We start from the raw sequence: 21,177 nt of genomic DNA, 5'->3' as shown, positions 1-21,177 counted from the left end.
GTTAAATTTTCTACAAAATAGTTAATTATGTTTATCTTTGTAGGAATAGTAGTTTTTATGATATTTGACAAAATAAACTCTCACAATGTTAATTTCTAGTTGTTCGTACAAAATGTTGGATTTTTGAAAAAATATATCTCTAGATCCATAAGACGCACATATGTCTGCCAACACTCGAAATATAGGAAATTTAACTTACAATAAAGTATTTTACGACACTTATCTTCGTAGGTGTAGTAGTTTTTATGATATTAACTTATGAATATAATTTTGGCTAATGAAAATTTGTCCGAACAACTATAAATCAATTTATCAGGGGTAATTTACCCCTGATGAAGCCCTGAAACTCAGGTCGAAACGTCGGCATAAAATATATAAATATGGTTTTGTTTATTTATGTTGTTCTTTGCTGACCGCACCCCCCGACAAACTTCTTCAAGCATAAATCAATTTATTTTAGCAAATTTCATGTAAACTATTACTCCTACGAAGATAAACATAATAAACTACTTTATAGCTCATTAAATTAGCTTTACTTTGAGTACTAATAGGCATCTGTATGTCAAAAGGTCTTTGAGATATGATTTTTTCAAAATAAGTTCACTGACTACTGATCTTTTAGTACGTGCCATACAATATTTTTATGAAATGTTGTTTTTTAAAAAGCTATATCTCGAAAACTATTTAACGTAAATAACTCAATTAGGGCTCATATTTTAGCAAATTTACTCTTCTTCAAATGACGTTCTCTTAGGATTTTTTGTGTTGTTCCTACTTTTTAAGATATTAGAGCTCCGAATGAAAAATCAGTTTTTTTTATCGCTTTGAAACAGGCCCCATTTTTTATTCTCCCTACCTATACTTGGCAGACTCATCAATTTTGACTATTAATTATACATAGTTTTCATTAATGTAATCAGAAATTGGGGTGAGATAACTGCCTTTTTTCTCCTCTTGGGCTCTTGTACTATGAAGACTTATCGAATCAATCGATTTTGGAACTCGACATTACGGAAAATCGAATTTCGACAAGGAAATTGCCGATGCGATAGCCAATCCTAGAAACAATCTGCACCTCGGTGCGGCACGCCTACCCTCTGCGTGTCTACACGTTAACGAATTTATTCTTAACTATCTCCCCAATCGAGTGGTAGGCGTACTGTTATTAAAGTGGAGTTGAATTACTGGAGCAATATCCGCACCGACTGTTATCAACGGGATATAGCTCCGGATGTCAATCTGTTAGATAGCTTAACAGTCTAATCAATTAATAGTATAAATCGCGTTAATTAAATATATAATTTAATGTCTTCTTTGAGACTGTGTTGTGTATAAATTATAATAAAAAAATATGCATATGGACTTAACATGTTTATTTTCTTATAAATCCTACGTTTCGGTCATTGCAGCCATTCTCTAGGATATCTATTGATTAACAATTACGATTACAATCTAATGATTAAAAAATTATTTCTAATAACATTTTCAATTATACATTAACCTACCTTATTTATGGTGGAGCTCATTGGTAAGACAATGGACTACTAACTCCAAGGGCCTGGGTTCGAATCCGGCTGTGACAGATAATCATTATCTGTTTCACACTAGCGGTTGAATCTGCCCTGTGAGTTCAGGAGCCCTCCGGGGTTCACCCAGCCTCAAAAAATCTGGCGGTCGAGCCTGATTCTGACCAAATCATCTCCTTGCACAACCGTTGGTCAAGTAGTAGTACTTCCTTACAAAGTACTCCTGACCCTTCATAGGTTGTAGCAGTACAATTTTTTTTTTTTTAATTTACAATATTACAGCTAACAATAATTTAGTCAATTAACCTATAAACATGATTAAATTATGGAGACACTAAGCACCAATAGATTAACTTTCATCACATTACTTACTTATATAAATTACTTAATTGTATTCACCATTTAACTTCTTATAATTTTATTTAATCTTTTACAATCTTATTGCTCACTTTATCAACAATCAAACTACCTCACGTACCAGGTTTGGCATAATTTCATTATATTCCCAATTTAATTTTAGATTATTTATTTATTCATTATAGTATTAAAAAAACTACTGAATTTAACTATGTAATGTCAATCTTATAAATGTAAATTTTTATCACAAATTAATTTTCCTTTGAATTTCAGCATAATGCTGATTCAAGTTTCTATGTTTATTTTGAAACTAAGCGATTTTTCATTCAAATTTAATGTTTGGCAAAATGTGACTTTGTTACATATTCAAATAATTTTATACGAGTATATAAAATTAATTTACCGTATATTTCAAGTATGAAATAGATACACAGGGTTGCGGTCAAAAATAACAGAAATAGTTAACAAGTATTTATTTTCTGATGCTTCGTCTCACTTTGTTAAGCTTCATCAGGAATGTTGATAAAGTTGATAGCTTGGGGAACTTTACATCTTATTCAAATTTAAGATGGTTTTAATTTATTTAGAATTAATGGCTAGAATTATATAATACTAATGGCAAAATATTGTCCTTTATAAGTCTCTATGATACGATCCTTAAAAAAAATCGGTTTTCAAATACACACATATTATCTATTACCAATGTGACGGTAATTTAAAATAATACATACATATTATATTGTAATAAATAACAAATATAAATGAATAAAATATATATAAAGTCGAGTTCATCGGAACGGGAGCAGTTACATATGCAAATGGCACACACTATCCGACAGCAACATCTGCCCTGAGACTGCCTACACCGTGGTTCAAGTACCTGGTGGTTGTTAAAGAAGTTGAGGAGTCATGGGAGGAGATTTGTTGAAGACACGCCCTTTGCTGTGCCTATCCCAGCATTCTTCTTGACGTGTAGATCATTGTTTTGTTTTCCAAATACGGATGTAGTGTCTTGGAAAATAAATGCCACAATATGAATTTCAGAACCTTGTCCAGTATATTAAAAAATTTAATGCAACAAAAAGCTCGAATTTGATAGGAAAAAAAGCTACTAAATAATTTGTAATTAATTTGAGATTATTTTTATTTCCGAAAATAAAAACTAAATTACTGGCCTAACTTTATCTATGACTCATGATATGTAAAACTGTAATTATTTTAATTTTTTTGTAATACACATGAATTGATAGCAATCCTTTTTTGTTTATTACTTACAAGTTTATTGATTTAGGACCAAAAAGGGGTAATTTGGATATTGGAAATTAGGAATAAACTTCATTAACACCATTCGAGTAATATATTCTTAATATCTTCGTAGTTAACTTACTGGCTAAAGTTCATTTCCAATGACCTTCGCTCCACTCTCCTCAGAAGACGTTCGGTATGTTCCTACTTGAATGATGAATCGTCACTCCCTGATGAATTAAACATTGACACAAGCCATATCACTGCCGCGTTTAGTCAGTATTTTCTGTGAAATTGTATTATTTAATGCGTGCCTTAGTCATTCTGATATGTCTTGTTTACTAATTTATTGTATGGGTTGATTGACTCAAAAAAGGCCTTCACAAAAATAAATCTTTATCAAATATTGGGTTGTAAAATAAGTTCGTAGCGTTTTTCAATATTTCAATTGAATCCTCTCTGTGTTTATAAAATCGTGTTTACTTGGTCAATAATGTATATATATTCTAAAAAAGGTGCTTTTATGCATCAGTTTCAACCGAGATTTCTTATCTTCAAGTAGTATTTTGCTTGCTCAAAATGGAAGAGAAAAAAATTCATTTTCCTCATTAAATGATTTTTAATTTCCGAAAAGGAAAATTCGCTGCAACAAAATGTGATACCCTACTCATTCAATTGCATCCACTATTTTTGCTTAAGCAACCGTAAATGATTATTCCTTGAAATACCTATATTACAAAAACAGCTTTTCAGATATGTTAAGTTGAAGAACAGGACTAATGTAAGAATGTTTCAGTATCTCATATACGTATGTATTTGTTATTTCAAAACACGTTGAAATAAATTATTAAAACATTAAATTTTCTTTTATTTTTAAAAAGTTTTTAAATCTGCCCATAGAAGGTCATTAGCGTGCTAAATAAGTATTTCACTAACATATTTCATTTACTACTTATCCTTTCTTTCTCACTTTTTTTTCATAATTTTAATTTAAAAAAAACTTTTTACATTTATTTACTAACTAGATTTTAGATTTAATTTTTGTTCTTTCCTCTTTCTCAATTTTAATATTACTTTTTCTCATATAGCCTTTATCTTCTTATAATAATTAGACTATACTTTTTTTTAAATACTATTTATGTATCTATATTGTTAGTTATTTTCTAATCATTCTATAATTCCCTTTATTTATTATGGTGGTCATCTTGATTTTGTTCTTGGCCCTGATGAAGGCTTGAAATTCTGGCCGAAACGTTGCCACTAATAAATAAGTTTTTACTTATTCGTTCCTCCTCCTATCCTCAACCATCATCACTTCTACATATATAATCACGGTCATATACATAAATACACTCATCGCGTTTAGTGGAACTGAAGATATATTTGTGTTACTTGCTGTGGCATCGCTATTGAGTCAAAAGATTTGCGACCCTATAAAACTTGTACAACTGGCCAACTTCTTACAAATATACTTACTAGTTATTAGTAGTTACATCAGGGTAGAATAGAATTAATTTTTAAGCTAATATCACTTTAAAATATGATACATTAAGACAGACAGACTTGAGGTATGTCTTATTCATTCTTGTCCCAAACAGCTGTCCTTTTTTTTTTTAATTTTTTTTTCTTCTTACCTCCTTTATTAAATAGCAACAATATTAATATCTAAATACATACGTAACTGGTGCCCTTCCTTTGCCACATGGCATTATAAGGGGTTGGGCTGGGTCCGCTGAAGGTGGGGGTTACAATATTAGCCCAGGAGCCGTTACAATACAATAAGACCGCTGTCCATAAAATTTAAAATTTGCATTTATTTTTCCTAACGTAGCCAATAGAAATGGGTAGGAATACTACACTGACCAACAGGAAAGACGTTTTTCGTAAAAATATTTTTCGTTTTTATTAAAAAAAACCTATTTTATTATAAATCTTTTATGTATTCTCTGAATCTCCGTAATGTTAAAACTATTTACTTATACTGTTGGAGCATTCTTGAACTCGTTTACTAGGACAGTGGGTAACCCAGGAATAGAAATCTGTCCGTCATACATGCATAAAATCTAGGCTTCTTAGATGGTCCATATACTTCCTGCAGTCGACTACCGTGGAGAAACAGTGCACACATCTACAGGCTAAGGAAAGTGCATTGTTCAGTGTTTTCTTCTTTACTTTTCTCAACATAATATTTTTAACTAACGAGACACTTCAGATTATTTTCTGTTGAATATTATAGTTTATCCAAATTTAGGTCTGACCCAAGAACATGGTATAGCTCATGGTATTTAGTGCTCTGAACTATTTGATCTTTTCAAAAATAAAATATGAAGGAGTTAATGTGATGTCAAAGCTCGCTAAAAACAGTTTTAAAATAATGAAATAATTTTTGAAAAACTGTTTTTAAGATCATATTTAAGTGGGTTAGAAACCAAAGACTACAAGTACCAATTTAATAAAAAAGAATTTTTTTTTTTTTTGCTAATATTCAATATTGACAAAAATGCGAAGTATAAATTTGGTAGATTTGTAGGTAGGTAGAAAAAAAAGCTCTTCCTCCCGAAGTTGTCCCTTGTATGACATAACCACCCATTTATAACTTCCTTGCTGGTTTGTATCCGGAGTTTTTTTTTATTTATTTACTTTTTTTTATGTATTTCTGATAAATTTTTATTGGTGGATGCTCTCGCTACAATTCATTCAAATCAACTTACTCTCTTGAAACTCTAGATCAATTCACAACTTGCAAATTCGCAATGTTGTCCAATCATTTCAAATCCTCATTCGCTTGGAATATACTACTTTTATGTTTCAGAAATCATTGGATTCAAATTTGACCTAAGATTTCAAAAATGAACATACTGTTTAGATATACACTAATTTGAACTAATACCTTAAATCCAAAAATTGAGGTCAGGAAGAATTTCTTTATCAAGTATGAAAACTTAGTGTCATTGGTCCTTGTATTGTTCTCCGAAAATATTGCTATTTTTAGATTAAGTTAAATAAATAAATAATAATTATAAATCTGTAACTTCGTAAGATATCTGAAACATACATTTAATTTGAACTTACCTGGAGAGTGCAGCGTCTCTGATATCAATTTTTGATGATTGTACTTTAAAAAAAAAAATCCGTACATAACCAATCGTTTTGAGCTTGAGCCAATATTATTCTACATATGATACATTTGTTTAATAAAATTTGAAAATCAACAGAATATATTTTTGAAAACGATAGCTCAGAGTAGTAAAAATCAGAAAATATCAAAATATAAAATTGAAACTACAACCTATTCTACTTGTATAAATTCGATAATTGTAATCGATTATTTTTCGACGTTTATAGTTATTAAAAAAAATATTTTCTGTAGACATTGTCGAATTTTTTCTTTCGAGTATTATAATGAACATAAATATCTACAAACACATTCGGGAAATAAAGAGGTAGCATTTCTGTTACCGATATAGGCACATGTTACTTCACCATTTTCTGAGAAAAATCTGCTTTCTCCTGCAGCAATCACCATACACGGCAAATTCTTTAGCCCGTTAAACAGGAAATTTTGGATGTGAAACCATTTCAATGGAACTAAACGGGTTCACAGGTTTTGTCGATTCAGCGTGAAATTCCTAAAAGCCTTTGGATACCTGTAGTCTAGTCCATGGTCGTCTTGCGTAACATAACCTCCTCTTTTTAGAATGTAGTTGGGATGTCAAAAAGAAATCGCTATATGTCGGAAATAATTTTTCGACAGCTAAAGTACTTTACCATTTTGGTTGGTACTATTTTGAAACAGACAACTTGTTGGATTTGATCCACTCTCTATCCCTAAGAACTGGTTGATTATTTTAAAAATTTTCATATTTGGAAATCTATAATTTTCAATTCAACTTACTGATTAAAAAAAAATAAGTAAAATAGAATCCCTGTAACCAGCCACCTGGGGAATGATTCCCTGGCCGATAGAGTTTCCAGAGGGAACATGTTATTTTGTCCTGTATTGATCTAAATTTTCCCCCAAATTAATTTATCAATCGTAATAAATAAACCTTGATTTTATTTTTAAAAAAATTATGTTTATATCACAATTATATGCCTCGAGTATCATTAGAGATATGAATTAATTAAAATATCCAAGTTTAATTGGGGGTAACTCAAAATATCTATAAACATTAAAATTTTATGGAAGTTTAATGATATGCAGATTAACGATAGAACTTTTACAGCCATATTAAAATCAGTGTCTCCTTTAAATATAAAAATACTATTTGTTACCCACCAATCTTTGTTTGTTCATAATAATTATGTTGTTTTGTTGACTATAGTCGAGGTTGAAAATATAATAGAATCATTTTTACAAAAATGGCTCTAAAGATTTCGATTAAACTCGGACTAACTAAAAGATCTGTAATATCACATTGGTTTTATTCCCATTGAAATATTTTAATCGGACTTAAATGCCGAATTTTCTGAAAAGCTCTCCCTAAAGTACTTTTAATCAGAGGGGAGCCACGGCTCCTCCCTAGATTTTTGGGACCCAAGAAAAAAATTGTGAACTTATTTGATAGATGGTTTCTTTCTGGAAAACTGCTATAATTAGGAAGGTAAGATCTGTTTTGAGCCATGATAATAAATCTAAGTGTGAGTATTTCAAGTATTGAAAAACCTGAGTAAAAACTAGATTTTTAGTCCTTTTTATAAAGTTTTTTATGATGCTCGATGGAGAGAACTTTCAGCAACTTACGGTGGGTCAAAACATGGATACGGTCGACAATGGGAGAGGATAAGTTGAATGGACTATGTATACTGGTAAAGTCGAAGAAGGCAACCATCGTAGAAGTAGTGGTTAATATTTTTACCCGCAATCCAACAAGGCTGATGCGCTCAGAGTAAACCTCATAAATTTTTGTATTTATGTACAATAATTAGGCTTATGCTCGATTTTCAATAATTGAATGTGATTATAGGTAATAAAAATTTAAAAAGTAATGATTGAATTTTATGAAGTAGAAATAAAATGGTGGGGATATTTCTTGTAATGCGGAATTACATATCTATCTTTTACCTAACGTTTCAGAGTGGAATATATATAGTGTTTGTGTTAATGGCTTAGACCTGCTCCCACTCCTTGGCGAAATCCTGCCTACGCCCATACCTTTAATTTTATTTATTTAAATAATTATTCATTTAGCTACAGTAATAAAAAAATTATAAATATGAACTAGGAAAGAGTTTGATAATGAACTAAAGTAGAGAAATGGAGAAATAAACACAGCAGTTTAAAAACCAACAAAACAGTGACAACCTCTCTTACCTATTCTCTCTGGATTCCTATCATAGCTACACGGCTTTCTTATATTTGGTTAAACTATTATATTCTTGACAAAAACAAATTTGATATTCGTAATTCATACGAGAAACTCTAGAATAAGAATTTTTACAGGAACAGAAAAATAAAAATTTATTAATAAATAATTCAAAACACTATCCAAATTATAGTCTCAAAACTTTTATTTCTTTTACACGTCCAACGTTTCGGCCAATTCGGCCATCTTCAGGGACAATCTACTACAAAAAATTTCCATTATATGTATGATCCTACCTATGATTTGAAAATACACTCATTTTACATAAAGAGAATAATACATACAAAAGGAAAATACTGGAATCCATTTACATATCTGAAAATATTGATTACACAGTAAATTTCAAAACAGATACGAGGAATTTAAATCAACATTATGCAGAGATATTAAGTAAGATTAATTTATAAATAATATAGGATAATTTATATATGGATAATTATAGTTGGCCTTGATAGGATTTTTTCTAATGTAATAAAGAGAAAAAGTGACAAAAATGTAATTATGATAAATAATTTTTTAAATGCTTGAACTTAGTAAAGGAAGGTTACAAGCAAGGTTGTAATAAAAGTGTATTAATAGTGTTTAAAGAGAAATAATTTTGACTGTGTCTTTTAATGGATATTTGACTTATTAGGTAATTAAACATATGTGGGATATACTGATTAACAAAAAATAATTTTACCTAATGGTTTTAATGGTTTTCATAGATATAAATGTTTTGACCTGGGCAGAATAGCCTGTATGAAGTTTTTGGAATGGTTAAATTAGATGTTTCATAGTGAATTGAGGTAAGGTAAATTATAAATAATAATGTTAAATATTTAAATTGGTTGTAGGATCATACATATAATGCAAATTTTTTGTAGTAGATTGTCCCTGAAGATGTCCGAATTGGCCGAAACGTTGGACGTGTAAAAGAAATAAAAGTTTTGAGACTATAATTTGGATAGTGTTTTGAATTATTTATTAAAAAATTGCCAGTCTCAAGAAAGAATTTAAGATTATAAATAAATAAAAATTTATTGTTTGTAATGTTGGCTTTCCAGGGTGGTTGGTGAAAGCTGTGCGATGAACGCACCTCAACAGACTTTAATTTTTTATTAATAAACAAAATAATTTAAATTTAATAAATTTTCGAATTATTATGAAGAAACTTAGTTTTAAATAAACGTAACAGTATATTTTTTCGTTCATCAACCCTAAATTTCTATACTACCTTCTTTACCTGATGACCAAAATATAATTGAACTGACTTAATGTATAGCCTTGAGGTTCTCCTGAAAAATCCCAGTACAATAATTGCAAAGATAGCAGTGGTGTCTTTTTTTGTTTGGGATGTTGGTTCCTTTCGGGACAGGAAGTAAGGAGTCGAAGCGTAACAGACCTGCCACACCCAGCCTCCTTGATGACTATTTGTATTCTGAGCTAACTGGTCTAAAGAACAACAGTTTAGAATGTCCACTTGATACGGACATTTCTGGTCTTAAGTGGTTTGGATGGAAGGTAGCATCTAATATTTTCAAAGGTATTTCCACTTCCATTTTAGATCTTAATGATCATATCAAAATATAAATCTTAAATATTCAGTTGTTAGTCATCAACACTTTTTAATTTACAATTTTACTTTTTTAATTCTTTGTTCCTATTATATATTACGAGCTCCTCCAGCAAATTTCCTATCATAGGTAATTTGTATGTATTAGTGTCACTGTTCATGTGGTCCGCTAAACTCAAAAACGAAAAGTTGTATGGAACTGAAATCACATATTTAATGCCTGCTGGAATGTGACTGGAACTATTTCAATAAAATAAATGGAAAGTGCCTCTATATAGAATCGATTTTTTACATTTTTTCGATTTTCTTAAAAACGATTTTGATTAAACTCCAAATAACTAAAAGATCTTTAATGTCAGCTAGGTGTTATCCTCATTGTAATATTCTTAAATTTTAAAAGCTTTAAATAACAAATTTTAAAAGAAATCTTCCTCTAAAGTACCTTTAATTATGTTTATTTGAAAAAAAAAGTTCTCATTGTAATAAAAAATAACTAATAGTTGAAAACAAAATATTAAAGAATTTTGTGAACAATTAAAGGAGAAAAAAGAAAAATAGAACAGACATCCCATACGAACGAAAAAAAGCCGAAACTACCCGATCTTTTCCGATTGCATTATGGCTTCTTTACCTTTTGTTAAACTGTCGTGTTATTGCCAACAATAAAATTATCCCAAAATTTGTATTTCTTGCCTAGAGATACAACTGAAAAATAAAAATGTCTTATTCATAATTACGCTTTCTCTAGTCTTTATTTTATTTATTTTTTGGAAAATCACAAAAATAGGGATAGCTTTTACACAAGTCCACCAATCTAAACTAAATTTTGTGTCTTATGGTGACAACAAGAAATGTGTGATACGCAGACAGCAATAATTTTTTTATTTTATTCATTTAAAAAATTACATCCAATATGGTCCAACCAGATGACAACATCTATCAGTTGGTGACAAAATAACACATCAAAATGATAGACATAAGTGAAATTTATTAATAACGACTTTGACTATTATAAGTACATTATGAATTGATCTCATATTTCAACTTTTATTAGCTTGTAACATTTAATATTTTTAATACTATTATCAGTTTAAAAAAACAGAATAATCATTTGCTGTTTTGCATTTATTGGTTAGTAAATGAAATTCATAATTTATTAATATTTTCGATTGCCTCTTAGCATTTTTTATTTCATAAATGTTCAATTTATTATTCTGTATCTTTTTATTTCAGAAAAAAATTTATAAACGTCATTTTAAAGCTAGAGAACTGAATTATATGAAATTTCTTCGATTCAGTTTCTAAAAAAAATAGAAAAAATATAGCGGAATTATAAATATTTCAGAGAAAAATAATTTTTAAAAAAATTAAAAGCTTAAATATATTTGTTTTTTTCATTTCTATTTATTTTAATATAAAAAATTAATTAAAAATTGAAAAAAAAAGAAAGAAATATTTTGAAGATTGAATTCTTTGGATTATATATAGTATCTCAAAAAATTAGACAATTGAGTATTTTATAATTTTCCCCCTTTTACTTGAGTAATCATTGATAATAATTAGTTTAAATATTTGAAACACAGTTGTATAACAGGTTCTCAAAAATATAAACATGTTAAAGGTAATTCTAAAAATAATTTCCTGGGTAAGGTAAAGTACATTATACACTCTCCTGAAAATTACGAGATTTACCCTTACTACAGAACACTTACGAAATGGCCTATCTTCTTGAATGTTTTGATAAGAATTTATTTCGTTTCGAGGATTTAATCGAATTTTTAAAAATTAATTTAATCATTTTAATTCACAAGAAATGTAAACATTTTTTCTATAAATTATATTTCATTGAAGAGTCAACCAGAAATAGTACACAGGTAATAGATACAATTAAACCCAAACTGTAAAGTCCTCTTATTGAATTGATATATAGTAATACTAATAACTATTCTAAGCTGAAATCTATGTCCCAGAATATTATACTACACTTATACTAGATATCTTCTTTTTTTACCTTACCATTCAATTGTTATTATTGACAAAATAATGACAATGCATATAATTAAGACAAATAAATATACAGGTATACAGTGAATTAAAATAAATTCACCCAATTGCTATTGGGACGTTTTACGTTTTTCCCTAAAAGAGAGAACCTTTGATTGTAGTTTTCATAAAGGTAGTGAAAATGTAATTAGTACCACTTTGAAGTAAGCCATCGACATTTGATGAACATCTTCAATCTGAAATTAGGTATAAATTATAAATAAAGAACTAGAAAAAAGTATTAGATATATATACTTTAAAAAATCTAGATGTATCTTATAACATTTTTTAAATATAATTTTTTGTAGTAATGGAGATTATGAATTATGATTGTTAAAAAAATATATTTTGAACTTATTCTGGATTTTCTGTTTAGAAAGTTGATTACATTATTTTTTTTAAATTAACATATTAAAACTTCCAAATAGAATATAAACTATTCTATATTTTGCTTCTACAATGTTTCAGGATATTATCCCATACTCATGCACCACTGCATCCTCATATTTGTCATTTTTTAAATTTACATTTCATCTATACACATATGGTTTAAAATTGTTTTATAACTACATTATTTAAATTATTGTCTCTTGAACTTGTATCATGTCCTCATTACCTTAAAAAACATCAAAATTTGATTTAAATAAACCTAGTTAGGTGAATTATATTTACTGATTTCACATATTTTAGACATTGTTTTGAACAATCATGAAAACATGTTTGGAAAACAAGGTCAGCTGGCCTTGGAAAGTGCACTTAGTGAACGATAGATAGCAGCACTTACCACAACAAAACTTGCTTGATTCTAGTTCCTAGAAGTGTAATAACATTATAATTAATATATAAAATTTCAATAAAGAGTAGTTTAGTAATTTTAAAGCAAATTTTTTGTAAATTCAAAAACTTAAAAAATGCACAATCCAAAAGTATAAAATTTACTCTTGAGCAGTTCTGCTCGCAACACTAAAATAAAAACCTTAGAAAAGGCTAAACCATATGAATTAGTACACTGATTTATTTACATTAGTAATGAGTGCAAAACCAAATATAAAAATTATATTTAGGTTGTTGTTGGAAGATTTCGTACAAAACCATTAGCTCTCAAACATAAGTTTTATATTTACATTCATGTTTATTGAGGAAGTTTTTGCTTATGTACTAATAACATGATCTTAGCTACTACATCTATAAGTACAAATTTCCTTGTTTTAAAATTTGAATGACATTTTGATCAGAGTTTTGTTGACAATAGTCACAACAATGAAACTGTTAAAAGAGTTTCGACAAGGAAAGTGATTGAGGCCTACTTTCACTACTTCCCAGTAAATGTCCCTAACGGTGCAGCTCATTACCAACATCAGCATTCAGCCATTGTCAGCATAAATTATCCAGAAACTGTCTCTTTATCCTATAGTTTTCATACTGGACCTTTTCTCAAAAGCAATCTTGTTAACCTAAATGATTCTTGTATTAGTGAAATCATGGATCATGCAAGAAAAATGACAAAGGAATGTGAAAACTACATCAAATTAATTTCCAATAAACTAGTTATAGATATTATGCACTTTGGCCAATTATTTTTTTAAAATAAAATTTTCGAATTACAATAGAACCCCACCTATTCTATTATTAGCCGGCAATAAAAATAAAATAAATGATTGATGAGAAATAAACCATTTCATTAAAAAATAAAACAAAATAACAGACTTTTCGAAATACCATTAAAAACTGAAAAGTCTTCTGCACAATTAAATTAAATAATCAATATAAAGAAATATTTATTTTAAATGTTATTAAATTGATATAATAAATTTAACTTGATCATATTTTTTTTAAATACATACACTTTTACATCAAGTTTAAAATTATAGTTTTATTTTTACACAATATTTTGGTTAAATAAATATTGGAGTTTAACTTTTTTAGACACTATGGATAAACCAGTCCTCTCACTTAATTGGGCGATGTCTCGGGCCCACTAAGATGGATACGTGGGATCCAATTGTACTTTAAAAAATTATGAAAGCAGCGAGAATGGAACCAAAATAGATTATAATTGCTAATAACAATCATCTACAAAAACTTCAATAAAGTACCTAAAGAACAAAAAGTACTTGAAAGCTCTAGTAATTAAATGTAGAAATAATTTTAAAATAGTCTAAGCATATTAATTTTCTGGAAATTCCATTCTGAAGATAAAAAAAAAGTGTACATACTGAATGATGAAAATGATATTGAACAATAGTCTTCAAATTCTAAATCGCAAAATATGAAAATAAAACCTTCTCATGTAATGACCGATTAAGATACACAACAACTGACAGATAGAATTAATGATTTGGGTAGGCTGGTACAGTAATGTAACTTAGCTCTTGGATCTCTAGACATAATTTAGAAGTCGTGCAACCCTGAGAACTTGGTAGATGAATCAGTATGGCTCTCAGGTTAACAAGTTAGGTGACCAACCTAAAGTAGAAGAGTTAGTTACAAGATGCCTTGTAAATGAGCCTGCTGTGGCTGTGTGTTAAGGGGTCACACTTTAGCATGATCAAATCAGAAGCAGTGCAGTTTCGAATCAAGGAGTTAATTATTTCATCTCCACTGAATGGAACCTATACCTTCCCACTCTAGTTAGAATAGGATGGTAACTTATACTAAAACCATCCCATATGCCAGAAATGGGGAATAAATGGTGATAAAAAAAAAATAAGAAATGCAAGAAATGTTCTTTATTTAATACATATGATCTATTATAATGGAACATGTAGGAAGACATGGCCAGTTCTCATAGTTAGGGTAAAACATTAAACTAGAAGTTAACATGATAGCAATGTGCAAACAAAAGATGTTCATTTTTGAACATGATTGAAATAAAATTCAAGATAAAAATATGGTAATAGAATATAACATAAAATGATTAATTTCATCATCCTCATATTTTGATTCTCCTCACTCCGCAGTGTTAGCATACCCTCTGTAGAGCTTGGGCCAAGTGTATCTCTACTGTACCAGCTTTCTCCTTCTGTCCCAGTTTATGTTTTATGTTCTAATATACAGGTATTGATAACCAATCGGTTTTACACTTTAATTTTCATAACAATCAACCAATCAATTATTGATCCATTATTTCATTTAACTTTAAAAAACTACTACCTCAACCATACTCATTATTCAAATAAAAAACCTAGTTAATAAATATGTAACCATGCAATATTTTTTAAGTGACTTTTAAGTATAGTTAAATATAAATGATATTCAATATTTAGTATTGCAAGTTGATTATTTACAATTAAGAGTAAAGAATACACAACTGTTCCATAATCTGGTTTATAATAAAATTACGATTATGTTAAACTTAAAATTGTGCAAAATTATACTAAAAAACACAAGAAATTCAAACCTCATAACATTTAATAAATATATTTAACTATTTCAAGTCTTTACAACTATTGGCTGTAAAAGACACGATTTATCTACTTTAAAATCATGAGGTGATGATCACTCTACTCCACACTGAATATAGCTAGTAATAAAGTACCAAAACCCTTCCAAATAAAAAGGTTTGTCGTGAAACTTGGTAAAAACATTTTCTTGAGTATTAGTTTTCTTAGAAGTGGCACATATTTCACTATTTTTTTCACATATAATCAAATAGAAACAAATACAAAATGAAATAACCACCCTAAAAAAGTTATACTTTATTATAGATGCAAATTCCCATATTTTTATATTTTACCATAATAAATTAACTTGTATTGATCATCAGTGGCCTTTACATTCAAATATGAGGCCAATATTAAAGTTCATTCATTAAAACAATACCTAATCATTTAATTTGGTGTACTTAGTTTAGTGATCATTTTGTATCCTTGCATTGAATATTATAAATACCTTACTTAATGAATATTATTATACCTTATTATTAATGAATTTATATTATTATGTATATATTAATGAATGATTATTATATTATTATGTATATATTAATGAATGACAATAATAATAATGAAAGTCTAACGAACCCAAAGGTTCGATGCCAATACCACCAAATGTTACATACTTCCTTCCAGTGATGCTCCTCCAAATCCAATGCTACTAAATCAGTTTTAACCCAATCCTCCCATCTACGTTTCAGTCTACCTCTCGGACGTTTACCCGTCGGTTCAGTGGTTATTAACATTTTAGGGATCCACTCGTTACTAAGCCCTACAACCTTTTGTTTTGTCTAGTTACCCTAGAACCTAAATTCTTAAACCTATCTACCTGTTCCAACGTATTTCCTCCTACATCTATACCACCAAAATTTCTTATGTTTCTACTGCTAACCATATAATTTTTTTTAATCCATATATATTAATTAATATATATTGTTATTATATTAATGAATTTATATTATTATACTTTACTTAATGAATATTATTAATACCTTACTTTTTATTTAATAACAAAACCAAACATAATATCACTGTCTACTTTTCAGTTGACAGGCGATGTTGGAAGCTCAGTATCAGATCTTCTTGTCCCAATTTGTTCAGAGTTCTCTCTTGAAGGATGGCCGCTTGTCAGGTTGGCAGGATCCATGGCAGAAGTGGACCCTGGAGCCGATGTTGCCCTTCTTGAAGCAGAAATTGTTATAGTAGATCCGAGACCAGTCATAGAGAGCAATGGTATGTTTACTAATTAAAATATATAATATATTACTAAAATAGATAAATAAAGTGATGTTTTAAAATGAATCTCAGTCATAAATCATAAGGTTTATAATATGAAACTGAGATTTATGGCTCATAGATTCCAAGAACTAATTACTGAGGTTCAGACAATACATTTTTTTCAACTTTAACCCACTTTGTTACTAGCTTGTATCAAAAACAACCATATTTTTCATGGAACAATTTTTTTATTTTTTTTATAAATAAAACAATGTGAACACTTTTGTAGGTAAAAGTGTCTAATTTGTAAGAATGAAGTGTAGTAATTACTAAAACAAACAACTTACATTTTTTTAAATAGAAAAAAATTGTAAGATTATTGCTATTATTTTAAATAAAAACAAATTATAGAGAAGAATTGAATTCGAAAAATGAAAAGCGTTGGGTGTAAAACATTCAGAAATTCAAAAGTTCTCAATTCCATTATTAGGTAAGGTAAGGGCCATCATTGATAAAAAACAACTTCAATACAATAATCGTTTATTTGATTAAAATGATTACATTACACAGAGCAACAGTGAGATAGCGGTGCAAAGTTTCTGAGCCGATTCTAAATACAAGAAAAATATCAGATTTGCTGGATTGGTTGCACTTATCTAAATTAAGGCTATTCATAATCGTATTAAATGACAAAAAAAAATTTTATCCTGAATATTTTTTTTTGTGAAGGGGAGGGTGGGAGCATTTTTCTGCTTGTATAATAAAAAACTGTTATTATTAGTTAATTTATATCCCGATATATAAAAAAGAGTATGTATTTCGAAATACATTACAAGTTTGAATTAAAAGAAATAGGTCAGAAAGCTAAAAGTTTCTTATCTATGTATTAAAATAAACTATTATATTACAATAGGAATAGAATTATGAATAACAATTAAGTAAGATCAATATGATTAAATAATTTATTTATTCAAAATAAATAAAAATGTGTTTAGAAAACTGTTTTTTGTAAGATATATGAAATATTTAACTAGAATATTCCTTTGTAAGGTCTAGCAATAGTCAATCATATGGCTGTCCAACTAACTTTGTAATCTCTGCTCCATTATCTTGATATTTTGGATGGACATCACATTCTATACTTCTCTTAATTGCATAAGTTGTTAAGAAATCTATCTAAATAACTTTTCAAAAAATGTACCTTAATACTCATTTCAGCTCCAAGGTTTTTCAAATGTTGGCGAATCTTTCATAATATTTTGCTGCTTTGTGCTTCCCTAAAAAATGTTTGATGTAAGATACAGTACATCTCAGTTCCTCCAATTCAGCTGAGTTGTAGGGTTTGTAAGATCAATCCTTCAGGTTACAGATTTGTGATTCATGAAACATGCTCTTTTTCAATTTTTCCAGACTAATCCCTGGAAATGATTTATAGGGAAATTTGAAACAATCATCATTCTTGTCTAATACACAAGCTAATTCAGTAAATGTCGGTATAGATGGATCAAATTCAGTGGTTTAGTAAACTATACAGTAGGTATATTCGAAAGCTTATTTTCTATCAATTCATACAACTAGATTGAAGGTACACATCTAGCAATCATGTGTTTGGTTTGCTCACACTACATTATTTGCTCACAAAATAAAGACTTTTTGCCCTACAATCCAGTATTGAAGGGTCTCCATACAGGTTTTACTACCTGCAAAACCTCCTACCTGTTTTCCTTAATATGCTTGAATAGCTCGTTTAAAGAAGTCGTTTTCGTTTTTTCGTTGTTTTTCTTTACAGAATTCCCTGTTTACATATCAAAAGTGATAGGGACCGTTAATTCAAGATTTAAGCGAATCAGTCGTGTTTTTCCTAACTAACACAAAGTAGACTAATGACTAATTTTATTGGCACATCCAAATATCTTTCCTACGTTTTTAAAAATGTCTTAAATAAAAAAGGTGATGCTTTAGGAATATTGTACCAGAAACAACATGATAAGAGACTAGACAACCGAAAACATTTGTGTTTTCGATAGAACTTTGTTTATTTTTTTTTTTTAGAAAAGAAATAAAGTTCAAAAATGAGGGAACAGTCAATTTGGACAAATTAAATTGTCCCCTGTGTACCTTTTAACTAAAGAATAACTTGTCCCTTGTACCTTCATACATTAGTGTATCTAAATTAATCTCAGATTATTGTATACCGCATACAAATGAGAGTATTTTTATTGCTTCTCAGTATCTATAGTAAACTGTTCTCCAAAATCATTACGATTCTAATTAACAACAATAAAAATAGTTGTAATCAATTCTTGAAGTATTGCTTCTACGGCCGCATTAATAAATACATATATTTTTAAAGGTTAGTTTCTTTATAATTTTAGGTAAAAAAAAATGTTAAAGCCTTCATGAACATTGTTTTATATTGAACTTGATTTTTTTTATTTCAGTCAGATAATTATTAGGACAGCGTAAAAATATTTTTATAGTTATATTGGCAACAGTGTTCCTTACTTTTTTAAAACGAAAAAAATTTTAATTTTTACTCTTTCTATAAAAGCTATTGAAAAAATTATACCTGCTGGATTACATTATAATAATAAGTGTCACGTAAGAAATTATAAAGTCTATTACTGATGGAAACTTAATACAACTTCGTTATACTTTTAAATCTATGATCATTAACATTCCTATTTATGAATAGTGTAGATAGGATACTAGTACAACTTCAGACAAAAAGACATTCCAAAATGTAATATGTATTATCTAGTACAATTCAAATTTTACAAAACGAAAGGAAATGTATCCTATATATTTTTTTCCTAGTAAAATAGAAAAAAAATTGTATGAGATGGTTAGGGGTACAGTAGGTGCAGAACTCAAATAAGCAAACATTTATTTATTTTCTTTACACTCAACCATCTTTCTTCTTCTCATATATACATACCATAACATAACTATTAACGCATCTTTATAAAAAAAGTTGTATTGCAGTTTTTTTCTATTGCCAGTTTTGAAAAATGCTGTACATCGAGATAAAAACAATTCCTAATGGAATTTTTTTTTTGTTTTATTGTTTATTTGGATTTCTGAAACAAATTTGCTTATTTTTATTTTGAATCTATAAAAGCAAATTAATCAATGTCTTGGATATTAATCCTTTTAGAGCCTAACAATTATCCATGTTCACAGTACTTCTATCGACTCAGTCCATATTAAATGAGTTAATATGTTCATAAATTTGGTTTGATTGTTGCAACTTTGTTTAAAGAGCATGGTTTACTCGAATTATTGATTTGTAAGTTGATGTTTATAGGTGTGTGATATGGTTCTAACACTTACTGGTTCACAGCACAATTTTTCTTTGAGCCCACTTCTATGAAACTATCTTGAAAAACAAAGATAGATTTTTCTCATTGATTATAAGCCATTAGTGATATCGTTAATTAATAGTATCATACCAAAAATGTTGGTATCACTAAAAACTGGTGGAATAGTTATTGAGAGTTAATTAGTTACATAAATTCATTTTCAAATAAACTAATCAGTTGTTAAAATAAAGTCAAGTGCATAGAAAAGATTTATGTATATTGTTACATGGTAAATTTTATAGTATTGAGATTAAAGTTATATTTACACCTTAGAAAGAAAAAAATTTGTATTTATTACTATTAATTTTTTTCTATTTTAGAAGGCACCAGAGGCCTATCTTCGAATTGGGAGAAAAGTGAAAGAACATACATATCAAGGTTACGATCAGCATTGCCATTGTATGGTTCTCCGTTGTGTCAAGTTGGTATCTTCAGCCCAGCAGAGTTTTCCAGTGTTTTCGGTCCACTGGCAGCATTAGCAGATCGATGTCAAAAAGCTGCTGACCAGGTGATAGTACTAATCATATTTTAAATCATACTTTTTTAACTTTTGGAGAAATTGGTGAGTATGTACATTACATGAAAAAAAATTTGTTGGTTGTGTAAAGTTATTTTTGTACAAAATAAAAGATAGATACGTACATAATGATGAATATATATTTGCTTAGTTGAATGATGTGGTACAGTTCATCTTGGTTTGAATTTCGCTTTATTAAGTATTTCATAAAGGAATAGCATTAAATATTTTGTTAAAATACAAAATAGGTCATTTTTCTGCCAGAATAGAAATCCACCCAAGCTTTTACCAAAACATAGTAATAATAATCTGGTGAAGCTGGTCCGAAAGATATGTTGAAAAATAGCATCTTCAGAAAAGGAAAGTAACTTAGCTGAAGCAAAGGAGACATGACCAGAAGACTTTCCAACCATTTAGTTGCCCACATGAATTCCAACTAGATCTCCAAGGATAGGTCTTCTTAAAACTGACTTATCTTATATATAGAAGAAAAATATTAAATATGTCCTCATTAATAGTGATAGTATCTGAAGACCACCATAGAAAAAAGTGGG

At 28.8% G+C, this 21,177-nt stretch overlaps 1 protein-coding gene and 1 long non-coding RNA gene across 2 annotated transcripts in view; one reads left to right on the top strand and one right to left on the bottom strand.

Moving 5' to 3' along the window:
• Positions 1-2,643: 2,643 nt before the first annotated feature.
• On the bottom strand, positions 2,644-6,283 carry LOC112210671 (uncharacterized). The gene is made up of 2 exons (XR_002945256.1): positions 6,201-6,283; positions 2,644-2,894 (listed from the first exon to the last, which is right to left on the bottom strand). It is a non-coding gene; the product is annotated as an uncharacterized lncRNA (long non-coding RNA).
• Positions 6,284-16,553: 10,270 nt separating this feature from the next.
• LOC106690129 (uncharacterized) overlaps positions 16,554-21,177 on the top strand; it is a 38,889-nt gene continuing 34,265 nt past the window's right edge. Inside the window, exons 1-2 of the mRNA XM_067052595.1 lie at positions 16,554-16,759; positions 20,427-20,614. Of these exons, the coding sequence (XP_066908696.1) occupies positions 16,672-16,759; positions 20,427-20,614 (276 nt within the window). The 5' untranslated portion in view covers positions 16,554-16,671. The remainder of the gene's footprint in view (positions 16,760-20,426; positions 20,615-21,177) is intronic.

Source organism: Halyomorpha halys, unplaced genomic scaffold (assembly GCF_000696795.3).
Source record: "Halyomorpha halys isolate HHAL.00 unplaced genomic scaffold, Hhal_1.1 Scaffold1584.1, whole genome shotgun sequence".
NCBI lineage: Eukaryota > Metazoa > Arthropoda > Insecta > Hemiptera > Pentatomidae > Halyomorpha > Halyomorpha halys.
The sequence above is the reverse complement of the archived record's forward strand: the minus strand, read 5'-3'. Positions and strand labels throughout refer to the sequence as shown.